Below are 23,704 nucleotides of genomic sequence, written 5' to 3' on the forward strand. Positions count from 1 at the left end.
CAAGTCAAGCCCCCACTTCCGTGGCTTTTTAAAGATTTCTTAACAGCTGGCTGGTTAAAAGTGTTATAAACCACTTCCTACTGGTGTGTTCATGACTTTTTATGAAAAAAAGTTGGCACATATTTTTAGTTACGTTTGTTCTGCTTTGCTTATTTGTTTTGATGTTTATTGCCCTGAACTCTTTTTGAGGAAGGGGGAATCTATAAATATTCTAAATAAAAATAAATTAAATATAGCCTGACAATTTTTTTAAAAAACTAGCAGCACTTTTTAAAAAAACAGTCTACACAAACTGGTGACTAGCAGTTAAAGATGGAGCAATCTAAACTGCATGAGGCAAGGTGTTCCATAGCACTGGTGCAGCTATGGAAAAGATTCCTCTCTCCCAACCAATCATGCTTCTGCTATACGTGAGACACATAATGTAAATGAACTGGGGTGTGTGTGCTGGATTGGGAAGAGGGAATAGAAACTGTATTGTGTGTATGTGCATGCCTACTCTTTGCTTCCATATGGCCTTGCACACTTGTTATTTGTTAGTCCTTAATTCAAGCTAACAGCATTTGTAGTGGCAGTAACCCATGATCCTAGCAATCAGTGTGGCTCTCATAGCAGTGGCTCAGCAGACACTAAGAGCTACTGCTATTGTAGAGACAAGTGAGAGGTAGGAAACCAAGCACCATGGCCAGCACCTGAGGTGGCGGAAAGCCTTAAGCAACAAGGCAAGAGCCCCACTACTCCCAGGTCACCAGGCACACACTGTATCCTTTCCTCTCCTCCCATGCAAAAATGGCACACGTGCAAAACAGTATAAGACCTGATTTTTTTACACCTAGATTTGCCTTTTTGCAGTCTCCTAGTAAGTATTGCTTGGTAAAAGATATTAAATAAGGGGTGGGAGGCTTTTTGTTTTCCCATAGGCAACTTTGGCTGCCAATAAGCACAGTCCATTCTAGCATTTTGTTCTTAATTATGAGAATTTGGTAGCTTGGCTGAGTGTGCATTCCAAAAATGTCATTGAATTTATTACAGGGTGGTTTTATGTTTTAGGCCCTTCAAGAAAAGGACATTATTTTTGTGAGAAAAGAGCAGTTTGAGGCATAATTTAGGGTTCATTGAAATTATCATTTCTGCGGTTGTAGATTGCAAATTTAAAACAAGATTCTTCTCTGAAGTCTTCGAAGGCATTTCTCTGCTGGTGACAGCCTTTGTGGCTCGGGATACAAACTGAAGCAATTTTGGATGCATATAATATAGACCATTTAGTGGCCTTTTTCATTTGATATTCTAGCCTACAGTGGTGCCTCGCAAGACGAAAATAATCCGTTCCGCGAGTCTCTTCGTCTAGCGGTTTTTTTGTCTTGCGAAGCAACCCTACTAGCGGATTAGCGCTGTTTAGCGGATTAGCGGCTATTAAAGGCTTAGCGGCTTAGCGGCGAAAAGGCTATTAGCAGCTTAGAAAAAGGGGGGAAAGCGGAAAAAAATCGGAACACTCGCAAAACGTTTTTGTCTTGCGAAGCAAGCCCATAGGGAAATTCGTCTTGCGAAGCAGCTCAAAAACAGAAAACCCATTCGTCTAGCGGGTTTTCCGTCTTGCGAGGCATTCGTCTTGCGGGGCACCACTGTATTCACTTACTACCATCATCTCAAGTGCATTTTAAGGGATGTTGTGTTGATAGTATGATGCATTCTTTTCTGTGAATTACATCATACTGTGTGTTCATTTCCATGAGTAATTCTGATTGGTGGATTTCCCCTATGTGTAAGAGGCAGAGTTAATTTTCTGAATGGTAATATTCTTTACGGGTTCAGTGACCTCTTGCATAAGGGAATGAACTTTCCTTGTTCTCTAGTCACTGATGTACATAGACTGGAGCATGGGCAACATCCAATGTTGTGTGAGTGTACATCCACTTCTTTTACACCTAACTTTCTGTAGCCTTGTTAGGTGCTTCTAATTTGCTCCAGAGGGTCTCCCGGCCCTTTGGAGCAGGTTGGGAGAGTATGTGGGGGCTGCAGATAGAAAATCTATTCTTCTGCCAATGGTGCCCACTGGTGGATGGCCGCAGGTAGATTTCACTCAAAACCTCCAAGGGCTTTGCTTTTCATTCTTGCAGTGGCCCTAAAACCGATGCTCTTATCTCAAAGCACTGCGCTAGGTCTGTGGTTACATCAGCTGCCTTTGCCAGAGATGTTCCTGTTACCGGCATCTGCCACATGGCCTGTGGCTTCCAAGATCTGATGTGAAATGAGCTTTGGAAGAGCTATCTTGCACGATCTCTTCATTTGATAGTCCTCTGTTTCCTCATTTGGGTAACTGAGCTCACTCGTCTCCCATGTGGAGGACCGCACAGAATCTGCAAAGAAGAAAACACAGTAGCTTACCAGTAACTTGGGCTCATTGAGTGAGCCTTCTGTGCAGCCCTCCCTCCTGTCTGCTATTCCCTCATTAGGAGACTCCCCAGAGAGTCATGACCGCAATTTTAAGGGTATTTAGGTCATGCTCTCTGTGACAGTCACTGGCTAGAACTGAGCAAATGCGCACCGGGTCTGTCTTTGCTCCCCACGTAAGGAACACAACTGTGTGTGGTTAGATGAGGACAATGCCTCAGTTCTTCTGGAGCTGCCTCATAAGTCCTACCTGCAGTCTTCCCAGGTGCATTCCTTTCCATGGTACAGTAAAGAAGAGTAGATAAGAAATCATGTTTTTTTCCTGAATGCAAGGAGCAACAACTGGGTTATGCTAAACTCATTTGGTCAATCAATATTGCATATTGTCCTCAGAGGAATGTGCATATTGTTCATGCCTCATGGAAGAGTATGCTAAGTTTTCTGCCAAGAAAATACTCTTTCTGATTTGAGTCTCTCCTGTTCTGAATAATTTTTTGATTACATTGTATTTCAGACTCTCAGAAATGGGATGCTTTGGGGCATATAGGCAAATATACTACCTGTGCCATTATCATTTATACCCCTGGTGTAATCCTTGGACTTTGTGTGCTAATATAATGCCCTGAGCTTGGCACCTGAAACTTGAAGGCATGTTACACCAGCATTGTAGTGGGTACATTTACTGAGTGGGCCATTTAGGTTGCTAGTGTTCCAAGGGTCTATCTTGCGCATGTATAATGCTCTCAACGGCCTTTGACACCATTGACCATGACATACTTCTGGACCGTCTAGAGGAGTTGGGAGCTGGGGGCAATGTTATGCAGTGGTTCCACTCCTTTCTACTGGGCCTTGTCCCTGGGCTCTCACTTGTGGGGTGCCTCAAGGCTCCATCCTCTCCCCCATTCTTTCCAACATCTTATGAAGCTGCTGGGAGAGATCATCAGAGAGTTTGGGCTGGGTATTCACCAGTATGTGGATGATACCCAGCTCTGCCTCTCCTTCAAATTAGAACCAGTGAAGGCAGTGAAGGTCCTGTGTGAGTGTCTGGAGGCGGTTGGAAGATGGATGGCGGCTAGCAGATTGAGGTTGAATCCTGACAAGACAGAAGTACTGTTTTGGGGGGACAGGGGGCAGGCAGGTGTTGGGGACTCCCAGGTCCTGTATGGGGTAACTGTGCCCCTGAAGAACCAGGTGCGCAGCCTGGGAGTCATTTTGGACTCACAGCTATCCGTGGAAGTGCAGGTCAATTCTTTACCTCAGGTAACTGGTTACAGAATTGCATCCATGGATTCAATTCAATCCAATTCAAACCAAGATATGCTTTGGAGGGGAGGGGGAGTTATAAGTTGAAAATTATCTGGGGCGTAGACAATTTCCACTCTGTAGTGGTTCCCCCCCTTAATTAAAGAAGGCAGATGATAGGGCAACATTGCAAATGAAAAGAGCTACCATTGCACTGAATGCACAAATGCCATCAAAACAAAATAATCTGGCACTCCAGGGGAAGCAGCCTTGTTGACAGGCAACATTCAGCAGTTTGGGTTCATTTACTTGGAAGAATGCATGAGGTAGCTGTATTATAATTAATGAGATTGCTAGTAACAATTTATGATTCCAGTTTATGTAACTGGCCTTTTAGGGAATGCTGAAGGCTTGAATCCTGGCACTTGAGGGCTCCATTTTTTTTTTAAGTCTCTTGTTTAATTTTTTCTTAAGCTTGTTGAACTGGCAGGATGCTTTGGAAACGGAAGCTTTTTTAGCTGTTAATCTTTCTAAAAAAACAACAACAAAAACAGTGAAGTTTTTAACCACCCATGTGTTCTTAGTAAGTTTTCAAAAATGGATACAACCATTCTGTGTGTACAGATGATATTGATATATCAAATGTCCAATACAAATTGAGTAAGAGGGTTTTCTCCTGCAAATGAAATTACCTCAAGCATCTTGAGCGCTTTCAAGTGTTTCACATACATTATCTCTCTAATCCTTGCAACAACCCTGCAAAGCTGTCCTCAAATTATTATTTTTAGGGGGGCTATTGGCATGTGTCCCTCACTTTACTTTGTATTATGAATTGTGGTGAAGCAAATGGCAGTCATTGTTGGTTGTCTTCATTCCATAAGACAAAACCTTATTAATTTATTCTTGTGTTTTGTCTGGATTTCTTAATCCCCAGCTCACATTCCTGTTTAAGCAGATTGTGGTCTCGTTGGCCGCACCCCCGGTATAATGTCTCTCCAGGACATTCTGTGGTTAAAAGCAGTGATTTAAATCAACACTGCGTTTCTGGGGGATGCTACTTAATTTCCCCACAAGTCCACAGAGAGATGCTATGTCAGACGCATTGTGTGGGAAACTTACACAGCAGCACCAAGCCCCTCAAAGCACTTCTGCCAGCAACACCAGACCCCTTTTTAAATTTCCTGCAAAATTTCCTGGGGTTAAGCTATGCCAGGGAGCATTGTGGGAAATTTAAATTTCAGCACCCGGACTCAGTAGGTCAGTTTTATTATTCCTATATTGCAGATAGGACTGAGACTGAAAAGAGAATTAGCTTTAGGAACACCTACGGAACTCACAGGAGAGATTAAAATGAAGGGAATTCCTGGTTTGTAGCTTGGTCTCTAAACCATTATTATCTCTTTGAATCTGTTTTGTTTTTGAAGAGCACGTAACAGGAAGGACAGCACTGTGAGTAAATAAAGAGGGGCAACAAAATCTACTGTATGAAGGGGGTGACATTTGGCAATTTCTAGAAACCTTTCAATTTTTTGCTTGTGATTTATACTGGATTCTTATTGCCCACCTTCAGAAACTGGAAGATAAAACATATTTACCCCTTTTTTACCTGGAGAGCACATTTGATTTAAGTGGAACTTCCAAGAAATTGCAGTTTAGGCTTTTAGCCTTATAATTGTCTGTTGTTGGGTGATAATTGGGCGATAATTGGTGATTTATTTATTTTTATGCCCCAACTTTTTTTTTCTTTTAAGCTTTAAATCTCTCTTCCCCTTCCCTTGATAGTTCTTGGTTTGCACAAAGACATGCATAGTAAGAAAAGAAAATAATTAGTGAAGGGCTGGTGGGTTTGTAATCATTAATGTATTTTCTGTTCAAACCTGTTTAATTCCTTTGCTTTAAAGAATGCTTAACTGTGTAACTAAAACAAATAGCTGCCCTGGACTGCATCTATATTCATATCCTGTGATTATTTCAGAAGTAGTTAGTATTCAACACATATATATTGAGAAGCCTTATATAATTTCAAAGTTCGCACTTTCAGCATTTTTTATTATTCATTGGCCCAGTTAAGGAACTGCCTTACTTATTCTGTGTTTCTTCTTAGCGATCAGCACAACTGCTTGGAAACTCTGTCTGGTTTTTAGTTTTTGTTATCTCACTGGTTTTCAGAAACTGAGCTAGCTCTGACCAAATATTTTGAGAATGTTCCTGGGCTGCACTAGATAACAGTTATGTTAATCAAAGAAGTTACAATGGTAGTTCTTTTTAAAAGGTGACCCAAAGGCTGAGGAATTTAATCAATATTCTCCCGGTTTGGTGGTGACTGACTTACAACACAGAAGTCAAAATGAGAGATAATGGAGTTATTTGGCTCTCTCCTATGTGGCTTTTATTTATTTGTTATTAATATAAAGTTATACCCCACCTTTCTCTGCAAAGCAGGCTCAAGGTGAATTACATTTGACAATTTATATTTGACAATTTAATATATCATCATTCCTCGCTAATGAATTCACATGAAAGCAAATACACATTTACATCTTAGATGTGTGGGTTGTTGTTTTCTTCACTGTTTCTGTTTCTAACTGGGATGTGGTTTGTTTGAGTTGCTAAAAAACCCACAACGGTTCTACAACACAACGGCAGAACTATTCAAAATCCAAAGCAGCATAATACAATAAAAAGAGGAGACAAGTGCAGGTTCCAGGGTCTTTAAACACTACAGTGCCCCCCACCCCTTAACTAAAGAATGTCTGCTGGAACAAAACAGCTTTTAATGCCCTCTTAAAAGCTAACAATGAAGGGATCAGAGGCGCTGGCCCAGGGAGGTCATTCCCATCCTTCCACATCCTGGATGCCATTATGGAAAATGACCTTTCTCTTGTCTCTATCAGCCATAACCACCACTGGTGAGAAAGCAAGTGCAGCCACAAAAGAGGAGAGGACTTTAGGTTTAACACATTTAGCTTTAAAATATTTTAAATCTTTCTGCTTGTTTTTTTGGCATCGCTATTTAACACCAAAATTGAAGACTGACCTTCCAGCTTCCTTAAACACCGTGGCCTTATATGCACAAGCAGGCTATTACATGGTGCATCTGCTGCTTGTAGATTTCAGTTTTCTCCACACAGGGAGAAATATTAAGAGGTTTCCATGGTGTGTTCCCTTTGAGTTCGCCTGGCCTCAATATTCCAAGGTTTATGGTGGTTAATTCTGTTACATGCTTGATGAGCTGAATGGGCAGCCAAAGACAGTCTTTCCCAATTGTATAATTCCAGCCAAAGCAAGTGGCTTAGGCTAGACTTGCACTGACTTCAGGTGTTAAATAATAATGACTTAACAACCATCTTCACGTGAAATATTTAAAAGCAAACCTCTCTCAGCTGCTGTTGGAGGGTGTTCCCCATTATTTAGATGGGTCAAGAGCATGTTAATCTTATTGTACTGCCTAGCTTGACAAAGCCTTTTCCTTTCTTTTTGCTCATGTGTAATTCTTTAATGAGATGAACTGATTTTACAGATGGGGAAATGGAAAGTGCTCAAAGCACAAGACTTGCCTGTGTGTTGCTTATGACTAAGCAGCTTAGTCATAGCTTTTAAGTTGGAAGTAAAATAACTTTGCCAAATAATCCGTTGGTCAGAGGTCACCCTTTTTGTACTGTTTTGCTGGGATCAACTTATTGTTTCACATGTTTGGAGACGGACGGCTGTTTTTCCTAGTCATAGTGCACACTGCTGGTTTAAGAATCAGGTTCGCTGCATTTCCCCAAGGGTTCCTGCAGAGAATCACTTACACATTTGGCAACTCATGGCCAAGCTAGACAAGCTAGGACTGATGAGACTAGTAGTCAGAAACATAAGGAGAACACCACCCTACTAGTGACATAGCATGGGTTGCCAGTGTCCAGAGCTACGCAGAGGGGGTGGGGGGAAGGAGGGAAACAGACAGAGTATGCATGTGCATTCAACTACCCAATGGCACATTCCACATCACCCAGAAAATCGCATCTGCAAAGATGAGTTGAGTCTGGAGAGGTCACTTCCTGATTCACATGGAGAAGCCGTTTTCAACGGAGCCCAGCGATGGAAGCACACAGCTGTATTGAGGCAGCACCGGGTGTTGAAATTTTGCGCCCGTAACAATTTTGCACCCTGGGCAACCGCTCCTGTGACCCTCCCCATGCTACACCACTGCACCCTACCATAGGAAATCATGGCTAAAGCACTTCTAGAATAAAATGTTATGTAGCTGTTCAGTGCTGCAGCCTTTTTACTCTGTCTTTGAACCAATCACGCATTGGCTCTGTAGAGGGAAGAACCCTGTCACAACAATATTCTTGTTAAAAACTAGACGGCTTGCGCTCTGGTAGTAAGTGCATTGCGTTGCACTTGACCCAGTGATATGTAATTGGAGCTTTCCCCAAAGCCGTCTATGCGCTGGGAAATGGATACTTGGTTTGAATCAGATGAGTGGGGGCAGGGGGAGAATATTGTTTGTGTGTGTGTGAGAGAGAGAGAGAGAGAGAAAGACAGACAGACCCAGGCTGAGGAAGCAGTGCTAAGCATTTATTTCCTCCAGAATTAATCTGGGGAAGCCCTCATTATTCCTTCACCTTGCTGCCTGCATTCTGAGCAATGGTGCGCAAAGTTAAAAGCGTTGAGCGGCTACAGCATAAGATATTATGCATGAAAACCGTGATTACTTTCAGACATCTATGTCATAATGAATGCCAGTAACAGAAGTCTGTTGTCTGGATAAAGGCAGTTGAATCAGGACTTGAAACAAACTTCAAGCACTGGGAATTTATAGGGCAGTGGGGAGGGGAAGGGAGGCTTAAGGCAGAAAATGCTTTGTAAGTCATGAACCATTCTGAAAAACAGGGATTTGCCAGCCCTGTGATGTCATCACTTGGCTTCAGACTCGACTGAGCATGCTCAAATGTTGTGGACCCTGTGTGTGGCACTGTTGATTAGCCCTTGATGCCATGGGTACAGATGGAGAGGCCAATTAAGGCTGAAGGCAAGCAATTGTTTTTTATAGAGTTTAAAGTGTTTTGAGAGAGGCGCCATTTCCCATGGTACATGCAGACATTCCTGTTGACCCACTGTCACCTCTGTCAAATTTGAAGGCTTTTGAAATGGCACAAAAACTCTTTGAAACTTGCTTTACCAGAGTACAACTGTAGCATCTATGTACACATTGTGCTCTTGGTGAAAACCTCCTTTGGACCTGTGAAAAAAACATAATGTCTGTCTCTAGTGATGGGCAAATTCTCTTAAGTCTCTCCTCAGTTTGGCGCTTCTTGTTTCTTGCTTACCACGGTTGGGGGAAAGCCTTGAAATTTCCTGAGGTAAACCAAGCACTCAGAAGGTTTTGCTCCATCACCCTTCCACCAACCCCAAAGCTCTTTCTGCTACCCCCCAGGGCTGAGAATACTCCCTTATCTTCCTTCCCCCCTTACCTTTTTCGGCAATTCGATGAGAACAGCAGCAGGGCATTCCCTCCTTCCCTTCTGCTCTCTGATTGCTTACAATAACTTGGGTGTGGAGGTCTCTGGGTGGCGTAGCTTATTCTAGAGCAATTTTGAGTTCTTCAGAGAAGACGTTTGAAAACCAGAAAGTTTGAATCTGGGTCTTCTGAACTACCTGAGTTTGGATCAAAGCCAGATTTGGGCAACCACTTGCATTCAGCTACATGTAGTATAGAATCATAGAATTATAGAGTTGGAAGGTACATCAGGGGGTCATCTAGTCCAACTAAATCATACATGACAGATGGGCATCCAACCTCTGCTTAGAAGGAGTGTCTACCACCTCTTGTAGAAGTCTGTTCTACTGTCGAACAGCTCTTACAGTCAGAATGTTCTTCCTGATGTTTAGTTGGAATCTCCTTTCCATTGGTTCGGGTCCTAGTCTCCGGAGTGTGAGAAAGCATCCTTGCTCCATTTGATGGCCCTTTAGATATGTGAAGATGGCCATCATATCTTCTCTCAGTCTCCTCTTTACAAGGCTAAACAACTTGGTCACCCGCCTCTGCACACATTCCAGCTTGTTAGTATTCTCCTTAAATTGTGGAGCCCAGAACTGGACACAGTACTGCAGGTGAGCCAGACAGAATAGAGTGGGACTATTACTTCCCTTGATCAGGATACAGCCGTACCTTGGTTCTTGAACAGAATGCGTTCCGGGAGTCTCTTCAACTCCTGGAACTGTTCGAAAACCAAGGCATGGCTTCCAATTGGCTGCAGGAGCGCCCTGTAGCCAATCGGAAGCTGCGGAAGCCACGCCAGATGTTCAGCTTCTGAAAATCGTTCGAAAACCGGAACACTCACGCCTGGGTTTCAATCGTCCGGGAGCCAATTTGTTCGGGAGCCAAGGTGTTTGAGAGCCAAGGTACGACTGTATATTAAAGAATTAAGCTTTTATAAAGCATTCTTAAAAAAAAACCCCACGCATTCATTTTACAGTTGTGAAACACTGCAACTGAGACCTCTTCTCTACATAGACCTCCTTGGTTAGGAATATCTGTCATAATCAGTCTGTATCTACAGTGCATTCACATGAAACACCAGTTGCTTTAGGCAGTTTAAAAGCTTCTTTTTTAAAAGCATCAAAATTTTGCCTGCACCTTTTTCCCCAATGTAGTGTGGCTTGGTTCAGTTGAATTGGTTTAACGTTTCCAGACTCTCTTAATGTAGTCTAGTTAGTACACAACCAACTTACTGTATTTTTCGCTCTATAAGACGCACCAGACCACAAGACGCACCTAGTTTTTGGAGGAGGAAAACAAGAAAAAAATATTCTGAATCTCAGAAGCCAGAACAGCAAGAGGGATTGCTGCGCAGTGAAAGCAGCAATCCCTCTTGCTGTTCTGGCTTCTGGGATAGCTGCGCAGCCTGCATTCGCTCCATAAGACGCACACACATTCCCCCTTACTTTTTAGGAGGGAAAAAGTGTCTTATAGAGTAAAAAATACGGTAGTTGCAGAATGACTCCCCAGTATTTTTTTTAAAAGGGGGGATTTCTGCCGCCGAATAATAACTGTTCTCCTTCAACTTTACTTTTCCTACCCACTCTCTGCAAGTTGAAATCTGCTGCACTTCTACGTGTATCGGAGCACACAGTATGCCAAGCGGCTGAGGCTGTGTCCTCATGGTGAACAAAGCCATAAATTGAACCATCTGTGAAGTGAAAGCTCCACAGTCCTTACTAATACCGAAGCATTATTGTGAAATCATAAAACTAGTTGTGTGGGTAGAAAGAAAAAGGCAGGCTGCTCTTTCCTCTTGGTTTTCGGTTGCCAGGAAATGATGTGATACTCTGAGCAAATTCTGTGAAGGGTCTCCCAGGAGTCAAAGCCACAAACAGTACTTGCTCTATTTATTAGAAATTGGATACTAGTAAATAAAAGCCTGCCACAGTCCTCAGTCTAAGAACGTAAAATTCATACCGCCTGCTGTGGGTGAGCGGGTGGGATTTTCCCCTCCACCCCCGCTGTATTGTTTATGCCTTCCAAAAGAGAGAGGATTTTAAAGTATAATTCAATCCTGGTTTTGTAATGACAAGCCCCTGATGCCAATATTTTAAGGCTGACCTTCAGCTGTGGAGGGGAATATCCTAGTAGCAAATTTGCATTTTCTGAACTCTTTCCTCAGAAACGCATATAGGCCACTTTCTCTTGAGCTGTTATGGATGCTGTTTCTTTCTGGGGTAGAAAATGAACACTAAATATGTTGCCAAATATGGAAAACAGCTTGTAGCCTATTCTGAAACATGGGTGGTTTTTTTTAATGTACTGGATATAGAGGAGAAACTCGTTTATCTAAATGTCCTAGTGGTTGGACCAGTATCAGGAAAAGACATGGTTAAAAACCATTGGAGACTATCAACCCAGCAGAGGACCCATATGCTGGTAAAATTTCCTTTTTTGGACTTCAGGACAGTTGAGTCCACCGCTGTTGGACTCCCCTCAACATTACACAGACCTGAGGGGATCATCCATTTACCAGTTTGAGAAACAAGCTAGTGAGATTTCCTGTTCCTTTCCTCCTTTCAGGGACCTTTCCCAGTGGGAAATGGAAACTTGCTTTGGGGTTTTATGGACAAGTTCCATACTCCCGTGGTGAGGGTGAGATGGAAGGAACAATTTACTTATGATCTAATCTCTCTTTTGGAGCCTCAGTTTGGTTGTTAGGAGGACAAGCAATTTGGGAGGCTGGAGAAAGGGACCTGCAGTTGGGTGGCGGTGGCGGTCTATGGGCATCATGTGCAGAGAGCCCACAAAAACCAGAGTCCTGCTTAGGGGCCAGTTCACACATACACAAACACACAAATAGCTCCCAGCTCTATCTAGGAATGTAGTGTCTGGAAGAAGCGTACATTGTGATAACGTGATCACAGAAATTGTTGCCTGTTGTATCTCTCTGGTCACTTCATTTGCATGTTAAATGTTGGTCTGTGTTAATGAATACCCAATAATTTTTGGGAAAGTGCATAATTAATTAGAAATACCATTTACAAGGAGCTAAATAAATTCCTACTGAGTTACATGAGGGACGGTGGATCACAAGGTATGGCTAAAGGGAGATTGTGTGTGATGAGCCTACTTAGAGCTCTGTGATTTAATGTCAGAACTATTTGGGTTATAAAAACTTCACCTGACAGATCTTTGTGCAGCTAAATATTAATGACCAATCAATATTATGCCCTGTAAGTAAATTATGAATGACTTAAAAGCATACTGCAGAACTGGATGAATAGATAGACATTTTTATGAATGAGTTTTCAAAGGACTTTGGCAAAAAGGAAGAACTTGGCTGCTCTGGGGCAATGTTGCAATCAATCACAATGACTGCTTAATTGAACTACCCATTGAATCAGTATTGTCTCAAGATTATGTCTAAGTGTACATTATAATGCTCTACCATGTATTGATAGATGTTCAGGTAACCATTCATGCAGATAGCATCAGGTTGCCTTTGTTAATGTATGGCCAGAAATTTAACTTACAATAAAATTTGTAGTGACAAAAGAATGCTGTGAACTGGAAACATTTTCTAAAGTTAAGTATTTGGGTTGTTAGTCCTTTTTAGAGTAGAACCATTGAAATTAATTGATTGAATGAGTTATAGCCATTAATTTTAATGAATCTACTCTAAGTAGGACTAATATTGGATACAACCCTTTGATAATTAAATATATGTGTGCACAAGGAAAATCATATTATTTTTGTTATACCCTTGTTGCCATTTCATTATGTTCCCTCAGTTTTACAGTACAGTATTGTTGTTCTTGCCACAACAACTGTCACCTGTCATAAGTTTAGATTGTGAATTTTTGGAGGCAGGGACTGTTTTTTCTTTTTGTTTCTTTAAAGTGCTATGTGCACTGAGGATGCTGTATAAATAATAACTTTATCTAAATACAGTACAATCACAGTCACAAAAGGAGGGATGAGGTGATACTGTATTCTATTGTTCGTCCCACCCACTTTTTAAATAAATTGAATAGTACAGGCAGCTCAATTCTAAGGGAATTGATTGTGAATTGCAAAAATGTGGAGAGCTAAGGGAACTGAAATTAACAGATATTTCTATTCCTAATTATGACATAAACTTTTCTGAACCAGACTCCCAATTCAGTGCACCTGTTGTTGTTTTTTTAATGTTGAGCATTTATTACTTATTTTAAGGTGGTGGGGGCGGGTAGTTACCTTCGCCTATGATAGCTCTCAGTGCTACTAACAATGATAATTAGCTGCAAAATACTTGCTTTTCGTATGACAACTTTTTAATAACTTACCTAAACTGAAATGTTTTAAAGTGCAATGAATTTGTAGTAGCTTTTCCAGCTAAGTGACAATTACATGGATCTTCCTTAACCAACATGAAAATTCTTAGATTGATAAATGAAATTATTCTCTTGTTATAGCACTGACATTTTAAATTGAATGTTCTTCTCTCTTCACTCTCATTAAGCATGCTTATGTATTACTGCAAATAACCACAGACAGTGCCGTTCATTGAGTTAAAAAATTGGATTTGTTTTCCTCTGGCAACTTGGAGCAATTTGGTGCCTGTTAATAGTGAAACAGATAAAACATGGGGGTCAGGGAAGGGGAATTTGACTTTTGATGAAGTGTTGCAACATCTGAATACTCTTTAGATTATTAAGAAGTCCTTTTCAAATGATTGGGGACATAGCAGAGAATGGAATTAAGATGCAAGGAGTGGAAAACCAAACTTTCCTTAGGTTAGCTGGGTTTAATGTTGATGTTATTGTCTGTGCCTTTGTAGTCTATTGATCACTTACAATTGATCTTCTTCTATCCACCCAGTTCTTCTCAAAATTCCTACCATGAGGCAATGGTTTCTACAGTGAATTATCTTCCAAGGAACCTCTATAATTTGGCCCTCGACTGACCTCATATCTTGGTTGGCTATTGGATCCCCTTGAGCAAGAAGGAATGTCTGAGGCCTTCCAGTCCTAGTTAAGAATCGCTGTAGGCATAGTGTCTTCTTGAGCTCTGGCATAGTCCTGTGTCTTTGACACTGACTTCTGGCTTGCAGCTTGGTCTTGCCTCCTGGGTTCTGACTTGCTCTTTGGTCCTGACAACAGAGTGGTCCCACAGCTGCTTGCTCACCTCAGATTACCAGCCCAGGGCCCGCCCATGATAGCTGATTGGTTGTAGGGTCACCCAGTGAGCTGTATGGATGCGCAGCATTTTTTGAACCCAAGCCTAGCAGCATGCAAGCCAGTCTAATGTAATGAATACCTAGTCCTGGGTTCAAAATTCGCACAGATTTACCAGAATTATTGATGTATTTGGGGGTTGGAAATTGAGAAAAAAATGGTGCTGTGGGAGATGCAGTATAATTGTCTCTACAATGTGGGTGGGTTTTTTTGTTTTTAGAGTTGATGGGATGGTGATTTGTGCATGCCTTTCTCCTTCTTTCTTCACAGCAAGCTTGCAACAGAAATGGAATAAATAGCCGTGTCAGGAACATAACTCTACTGGATCCTGGTTTGTTTGTTTTTTGGCAATCAATAGATGGACAGAGTTTCTAAGAATTTTCTTTCCATGCTGATGGAAACCTTTTAGCGCAGAATGTCCATTAAGGGGAACCGCAGAACTTGAATGTGTAAAAACGCAAAAAAATTAATAGTCTGGGACACATTATGGCAGGAGTGCCAAATTACCCACTCTTCCACCATTCATCATCTTTTTTTAATGGATGTGTTTATCAGGGCATCATGGGAGATTCAGCCTCTGCAGAGCTGAAGCATTACTGCTAAATGGATGTGAGGCTCCAGCCCCTTTAATGGCTTGAAAGCAACCTGCCTTAGGAAAACTGGCATGGGGTGGGGCGAGGTGGGGAGATATATGAGGTATCTACTGTTTTTCTGGGAAGCATTTGGATCATCCCCACAGTGTGCAAAGCTTATTGTAAGTTAGCCAAAGAACGTATGGTTGAACTAATCACATCAGGTTGTCTGCAATGTAGCTCTAGAGAGAGAAAGTTCTATCAGTGCAAGGACTTTTGTTTGTGTGGCTGAATGTTTTCCTCTTCCCCTTCCCCTATACCACCCCAAAATTTGTTCTGGGTTTCCCCCCTACTGGCCCTGGGACCCACCTTTGAATAAAAAAGTTGGCGACAACAAGAGTTTAAAACAAAACTACAGTGGTACCTCGGGTTACATACGCTTCAGGTTACAGACTCCACTAACCCAGAAATACAGTGGTGCCTCGCAAGACGAAATTAATTCGTTCCGCAAGTCTCTTCGTCTTGCGGTTTTTTCATCTTGCGATGCACGGTTTCCCATAGGAATGCATTGAAAATCAATTAATGCGTTCCTAGGGAAACCGCCTTCAGACCAGGTCCGGGGACAGTCTGTCCCCAGACCTCTTCTGAAGGCTGGGGGGGGGGACAAGGGCTTTTCTTCCCACCCCCAGCATTTTAAAAAACCCCGGGACAGCGGAGGACTTCTCCGCTGTCCGGGTGATCTTAAAATGCTGGCGGGCGGCATTTTAAAATCGCCCCGGACAGCGGAGGACTTCTCCGCTGTCCGGGGCGATTTAAAAGCCCCTGGGAAGGCAGGCAGGGGGGACAAAGACTTTTGCCCCCCGCCAGCCTTCAGAAGAGGTCCTGGACGTCCCGTCTTTTGCAGCAAGGGGCTGGGGGGAGATAGCGATCTCCCTGCAGCCCCTTGCTTCAGAAGAGGTCCGGGGGAAGCGGGGAAGAAGCGCTTCGCTTCCCCGCTTCCCCCGGACGTCTTTTGCAGCAAGGGGCTGGGGGGAGATAGCGATCTCCCTGCAGCCCCTTGCTTCAGAAGAGGTCCGGGGGAAGCGGGAAGCGAAGCGCTTCTTCCCCGCTTCCCCCGGACGTCTTTTGCAGCAAGGGGCTGCAGGGAGATCGCTATCTCCCCGCAGCCCCTTACTTCAAAAGAGAAGACCCGCTGTCCCCGGGGCAAGCTTCGTTTTGCGAAGCAAGCCCATAGGGAAATTCGTCTTGCGAGGCAACTCGAAAACGAAAAAACCTTTCGTTTTGCGAGTTTTTCGTCTCGCGAGGCGTTCGTCTTGCGGGGTACCACTGTAGTACTTCAGGTTAATAACTTTGCTTCAGGATGAGAACAGAAATCGCGCGGTGGCGGGGCGGCGGCAGCGGGAGGCCCCATTAGCTAAAGTGGTGCTTCAGGTTAAGAACAGTTTCAGGTTAAGAACGGACCTCCGGAACAAATTAAGTACGTAACCAGAGGTACCGCTGTATTACATTTTCTACGGAGAGAGTTTGAAAGCCAGGGTACCACCTCAGAAAACGTCCTGTTTCCACTCACCTCCCTTCTGATGGCAGGTGCACCTGATGAAGAACCTGTGAGGGATATGTTAATATATGACAGGTTCATATGAAAGGAGGTGGTCTCTTAAGTAATCAAGTTCTAAGGCAGTATCAGCACTTTAAATTCTGGTAGGAAATAGAACAGGAGAGGGTCGAGGTAGAAGGCTTTAGGTTCAATCCGTGGCAACTCCAGTTAGAAGAATCTAACATCTGGTGATGTCAAAGACCTCTGCCTGAGAACTGAGAGAGCAGCTGCCTATCAGACAATTCAAGGCTAGGTGTAAAAATCACCTGAAGTATTACAGTGCCTATGCTGATTCTTTTATAACTGTATAATCAACCTTTTTCCTTGAAGAATGCCCCATATCTTCAGTTTCGGCATTGGTTTAGTCCTTTAGCAAATCGGTGTATGGGAATGGGAAATGGATCCATTTAATTGCTTCCACAGCCCTCCCAGCCATTTATTTTACTCTAATTGGGAAAAGTCTTGGGAAGGAGGAAGGGTCACTGCTTTGCATTTGTCGAAGGAGAATAATTTTCCAATATAGCAGAGTTCTATTACATGCCAGGTAAATAATTGAAATGTTGCTGCAGGAAACCCTAAACCCCAAGGTCATATTGGAGATGGTAGAAGCAATGCAGTGTAAAGGATAGGCTGCAACCAGTAAAAGGGAGCATTTCTGAAAGCATCAAAGAGTGCATATAGTTGAAAGCATTCACATGATACCCTGCCCATCCCCTTTCTCATCACTGGGATGAATAAGAGGCTATTATATTTCACATGCCTAATAGCCATCTGTCATAACAAGAACATGTTCCCCAAGGCTAACAAGGAGAAGAGTGCAACCTCTTCACTGCTCCTGGCTCTGAAGCATCTCTCTGCTGAGGCCTCATTAGCATTCTTCTCCACACAAAAAATGAGGTTGCCTGATCTATTCCCAGCAATTTTCTCTTGTCACTCTTCTTTTCATGCAAAGCCAGGTTCAGGTGGGGCAGAACGCTTCGCTTTCTCTGCTTGTTAAACTCTTCAGCACTGGCAAAGCACCCATTTTACAGCTTTGTCCATTATAAAATTTCAACCCACGCCTGTTGAAAAATTATCTGGAAAAGCTAGCTTCTCAAAATATATTCTTTCTTTTTTCTTTTTACATATAAAGAAAGCAGTGTTTTCTTTGGCAGCTGCTGTATGAAAGAAAGGGGAATATGGAGTTCTGAGGACCGATTTCATTACCCAAGTACAGGGTGCAAACTCTGTTAAATAGTCAGGAGTTCAGCCTTCTTATGCAAGTGATGCAACTAGCCCAGTGTGTTGAAGCATCAGATGAGAGATCAATGTGCATGGGTTGTTTGCAAGTGGAACACTCTGACAGCAGTGATCAACCCTGCTTTTTAATGCATTAGGCCAAATTCAGGCCAAATAAGAAGCTTCTGCTCCAGGCAAATGTCTTTTCCTGGAAAATGATAAGAAAAGAAAAACAGCATTTCCTTCTGCATGCCACTTTTCGCATAAAGGGAACAAGAGAAACTGACAGGCTGATTAAAATGAGATGTCATGACCTTTTTTTAACAAACTCTATGCAATTTTTAGCATTAAAATCTGTTTCATTCCTTATGAAGCTGTTTGTGACCTAAAGGTGAACACTTAACTTCAGCATCTCATTCTAATCGGTTGCTTCCTCATTCTAGTAGCATCCCAAATAGCATCTAAGGGACAAACCAGATGTTATATTAGTCATGCCCTTGCCCTGGTTCACATGATTTTGTAAAAACAAAGATTCAGGATTGAGGATACTGTGAGTCAAATTTAGACCAGTTTGTGTGTTTTTTTAATCCGTACATTGGTTGTGTGCATGCTTGTATGTTGTGAAGAAGGCAGGCATTTCCTTTGAAGTGGACATCCTTTAAACCCTCACTAATATCTGAATTAAATTTGTTTATATTCATATGCAGTGCTGTGCAGGTTGGGGTATAAATCTAATAATAAATAAATTGTTCACCTAGAAGTAGGCCACGCTGCTTATTTTCAAACAAGTGCATAAAGGATTTCAGCCTGAACAATCCTTGAAGCTCTAGGATGCCGATTTTATTTTTATTTTACAAGATCCTGACATTTAATGTCTAGGGAGACTGGATAATTGGTACCAAAAACTGTGTTGACTTGAACAATTTGAAGAGCAGTGAAAGGTGATGGTTGTTTCTTTTGCCTGTGTCACAATAGTTAAGGCTTTATGTCAGCGAAAAGCTTCCCTGTGGATAACTAGGTTACTAGGATATAAGGGGAAATTCTATTTTAATTAGCCCAGTAGGTTGTTCAGAAGAGAGTTTTGCTGCTCTCTTCCATTCGTATATTGGAGTTCAGTCAGCTGCATCCATTCTCTACTCAAGTCTTATCAGGGCTGAGCGATGGTCAGCAGTTTGAAATGACCAGGAGACAGGAGTTGTTCCAAGAGATCGGAATCAGGGGGTTAAAGCTCCAAGTCAGGAGAGCAAGTCAGGGCTAAAGGACAAACCAGGACACTGACCAAGCCAAAGGTCAGGACCGAAGAACAACCAAAAGATACCAGAATAACATACAGTTTGGGAAGGTCTTGTTGCTTGGATAAGCCTGAAAAAGGAAGCCCATGTTCTCCTGCCTGTCTATAAGAGTCCAGTGATCAGCCTGGATAAATGGGGTCTTGTACTCTAGGCCAGGGGCTAGGGGACCTGTGGCCCTTCTGAAGCTATTTGGCTCCAACTCCATCCCCAGCCAGCATGGCCTTTGGTCAGGGATAATGGGAGTTGTAGTCAAACAACATCTGAAGGGCCACAGGTTCCCTACCTCTGGCCTATGTAGATGCTGCAACCTGCAATTCAGTGGCTCACCAATTCAGTGCTTTGTTCTAGGGAACCCAAGATACAGTCAGTCTACGAACCTAAAATGGGCGTTCATCAACTTCATTTATAGTCAGAATACCTAACCAAAAAAAGAATGTGTATCTTGAAAGTTTAGTCCAAATGGGAAGACTAGCTTTATCCCAGAGAATTGCCTGAAGGCACTCTTGCTTGGGGTGAGTCCAGGGGTGTAGAACCTGTGGCTCTTTAGCCACATCATGGCCACTGCTCAGGAATGATGGGAGATGGAATCTGACAACAACTTGAGGGCTACCAAGTTCGCCATCCTAGATATATAAGGGCCTACGTTGTTTTAAGTAATTAGCAAGGTGATCAAATCAATAGAGTTTTTGAAATGAATGTTTGTGAGTACTGTTGGCTTATTTCTGCTGCCACACATGGCTCCTGTGTTACCATATACAGCTAAATGCCAAAAAGCAAAAATGCCCCAAGAAGAAGCTACAATTTTGAAGTATGAAGTGCAGTTCTTTACAACAGTTGAGTATGTACTACGCAGTTGCTTTCTGTTTCCCTAGCTTTATGAGTTGCCTTTTCATAAATGTGAAGTGTTCTTGCATTCATGTCCTCCAGCACTTGGAATTCTTTGGCCTTTGAATAAATGATTGTTGACTAGTGTTCACATCTGGACTGTGGCAAAGTCTACTAAGGAGATATAAAATCTTATGGCAATCTGATCTACTTGCTGCTAGGCTGAGTCTTCAGTAAAACATATGGGTAAGGCTAAAAAGGGAAAGCATTCGCAATACAGTTTACAGAAATAAAAAGTTTTAAAGCACTTTAAAACGCAACCCACGGATAAGACGGATTACAGTCAAACACTCCACCCTTTCTTAATAATAATAATAAAATGTTATGTCTCTGGGAATGGCCTCTGCACTGATCTTTGCATTTTGACATTTCAGTGTATTACAGTAATAGTAATTTTGCTTAACATGAATAACTTACCTTTGCCTTTCAATTTTTTTTAATAGATGACATATATTTGGAACAGCAGAATATTTCTTCTCTTTTGCCGAGTCAAAGCAGCATGGGCAGCATGACTCACGAAGCCTTAACAAAAAGCACAACGGATCCCAAGGCAAATAGTGTGTTTCCTGAGGGGTTGTTGTCACCTGTTACCTCTCCTGAGGTGACCTCATCGGACCAAGAAGGAACAAGCAGAGTCTCAGCTGGACAAAATGTACCACTGTTGGATACTTCGGTAACAAGCAACGAAGCCGTCTTAAGTAATGATAGATTGATCAGCTCCTTTCCAAATGCACAACAAACCCCTTCATTGAAATCTTTTACAGAGGACTATCATTCAGGTTCCTTCCCAGTGAAAGCAACAAAAGAATCCTTGCAAACTTTGCTGTTAGCGCCTTCATTACCTGCCATCTCCTCACTGGACTACCTGGAAACACTGCAAACAACATTGCAAAGGGCTGCCTCTGTCCCCCACGTCCCTCTGCCCTCTTCAAGGCCTTTTGACATGGCAGGTGTAACTCTGACTCCAAGCAGAGACTTGCTGATGTCCTCTACGTACTTAAGTTCTGTTGCATCTGAGGCAGTGGATGCAACGGTTGGAAAAGGAGGAGAGAGTTTGCTGTTTTCTGCGCAATCCTCAGCATCTTTGCTTTCAGATACTACTGCGAAAGGGTCTTCCTTATTCCTGAGACAGCTCGGTGAGGTTACCCAAATTATGCCAGACATTTTGACAAGTACTGACACACACGCAGAAGCTCGCTATAGTATTAATAGCAGTAGTGCTACAGGAACTCTAAGCAGCTCGTCTGTCCTGAACGTTTTGAATGAAATTCCTGTTTTGTTAACTAACACAGGGACTGATACGTTTTCAGCTCTCCTTCCTTTTGTTTCTCCCCCTGCTTCCCCAGCTACACTTTTGACTGCCTCCAGTAGTTCTTTTAATGAGGAATTGTTTACACACGAGCTTTCCTTTCAATTATCCAGAGGTACAGCATCAGTTTTGCCTGACGGTTCAGAGAAACAAACTCAAGCTGAGCTCTTCAGTGACGTTGCAAGCCCAGTGCCTTCCACTAGACCATATGCTTCATGTTCTTACTGTGACTTCACCTCAGTTCTCTCAGAGCCAGTCTTTTCAGTGGCACCTTCAGAAAATGATGTGGGCTCAGGTGATTATGTTGAGACACCGTCATTCACGGCCTCTGAGGTAAACGGTGTTGCGCCACTTACATCCGTAGTTAGTGACTTTTATGACCTGCAAGAGCCTCCTCCTGAAGTCTTCGATACTACTTTCCCCTCAAGACCTGTTGTTTCATTCTCTTCAAGGTTTACAGAAATCTCCATGTCAAATGCTGTGGACATTAGCCTTAAAAACATAATATTTACATCAGTTTTCCCTTCCTATGGCCGGTCTTCTGAAATAACATCACTGGAGCGTGTTCCTGTCAGCTTTCCCTACTCAGTAACTGAAATGGTTATGTCTAGTGCTGTAGAACTATCCTCTCTCCTTGCCACGGTTCCCCTTGAATCTGCCTTCACCGAAAATGTGAACACACCATCCATGACAATCAGGAACTCAAGTCTGGAAATATCTGAATTAATGCCATCAGAATCTACCGTTTTCCTTAGCAAAACACTCGTGGGCTTTCCCACAGAAGAGCCTGTTGTAAATAGATCAGACATTCCATCCAGCCTTCCATTAACACCTTTTCCCTCTGAGCCAAATGGCTTCTCACATTTGTCATCTGCTAGAGCCACACCATTCTTGATAATGCCAAGTGATTTGACAACATCTTTACCTCATGTTTCGCCGACATTCCTTCCGTCATCTGTGTTTCTCGACAGTTCTTCTAGCTGGGGTTCAGCTGAGCTCCCAGCTGTTGACATCACAAGCATAGAGGCATCCCAGACTTCTTCATGGCAAACTTCATTTTTTAATTTGAACTCCTCTTCTGTTTCAGTTACACATAGTTCTACAACTGTGCCATCATCAAGTCTCTATATGAGCTCTAGGTTACTGGAACCAACATCAATCTTAGTGATGGAATCTGAATTTTATTTTACCTCACCTTCCACACAAGCTACCTCTCAGTTTGAGTCATCACCCATAGCTATTGATGCAACCGTCCCTACACTGGTGCTTCCCACCTCTGTCCCAGAGCCTGTTTTCACCAGCAATATATTGGAGGATGAAACACATGTGACCTCGTGGTTCACTTCATTGCAGGCAACTCCCATCTTGACATCCTCATCCCTTTTATCTACTATTACCACAACTACTGTTGAGGATGCTGGTGCTACTGCTAACCTCTCCTCGGTTTCCTCATTTACTGAGGCAACTGAGACCACAATGTTTTTTAGAACTACCCCTTATATGCCACCGTTGGCTACGGATGCGAGCAGTACCGCTTCTGCTACTGAATCAGTGGCCATGGTGTCTTCATCTGCACCTACAGTGACTCCTCCATCTGTGATGACCCCTGTTGAATCTGGACCTCCAACAGGAACTACTAGTGTAACTGAGTTTACCAGCATGACAATCCCTACTGCCACCACCTTTAGCAGCACAATAGGCCTTTTGACAACTACCAGCAGTACACCAAGGTCATCTACAGCACCTACCACTTCTGCACTGGTCACGACTCCAGAAGTTACAGTGGCAACCATTCCAGCTACCATTCCAGCAACCAGACAGCCCTACGTTTGTGACATCACGGTCCCTGATAAATATATAGTGAAAGCCGGTAAGACTTCCCACCCCACCCAGATCAGTTGTTCTTGTGTTATTAAAAGTTGTTCCTTAAAATCCACAAATTCATGCCATTTTGCTCAAGGAAAGTGAACTACGGTGTCCTTCCAGGTTGCGAATGTAATATACTGTTTATTTTGCACAGCAGTACGAATATTATTCATTTAAAATATTTCATACGCTGCCTTTCAGTTCAATTCTTTACTGAATACTAATGCTTTCTGTCTCAGGCCAGGAGTGGTGCAAATAGGTAGACTGTAGTAGCCTTCCAGATGTTGGAATACAGTGGTACCTCGGGTTAAGAACTTAATTTGTTCCAGAAGTCCGTTCTTAACCTGAAACGGTTCTTAACCCTAGGCACGCTTTCGCTAATGGTCCTCCTGCTGCCACTGCACTGCTGGCGTGCGATTTCCGTTCTTATCCTGGGGCAAAGTTCTTAAGCTGGTTAGCGTTCTTAACCCTGGGGCAAAGTTCTTAACTTCCTGGTTAGCGGAGTTTGTAACGCAAAGCGTCTGTAACCCGAGGTACCACTGTAACTCCCATCATCCTTAACCGCTGCCTCCATTAATCTTGGGAACTTTGTTCAGGGTGCTGAGAGTTGTTAGGAGACTGCCTAATCCCCTCACAGAGC

At 42.8% G+C, this 23,704-nt stretch overlaps 1 protein-coding gene across 5 annotated transcripts in view; it reads left to right on the forward strand.

Moving 5' to 3' along the window:
• The window catches only part of KIAA1549, a gene marked incomplete at its 5' end in the record, with an annotated part of 114,361 nt that overhangs the window by 39,863 nt on the left and 50,794 nt on the right, over positions 1-23,704 (forward strand). For all 5 annotated transcript variants that reach the window (XM_082240356.1, XM_082240360.1, XM_082240357.1 and 2 more), the window contains one exon: positions 20,333-23,068. In XM_082240356.1, coding sequence (XP_082096482.1) covers positions 20,333-23,068 — 2,736 coding nt within the window. The remainder of the gene's footprint in view (positions 1-20,332; positions 23,069-23,704) is intronic.

Source organism: Podarcis vaucheri, assembly GCF_965113315.1.
Source record: "Podarcis vaucheri genome assembly, chromosome: 10".
In the NCBI taxonomy this organism is placed as follows: Eukaryota; Metazoa; Chordata; class Lepidosauria; order Squamata; family Lacertidae; genus Podarcis; species Podarcis vaucheri.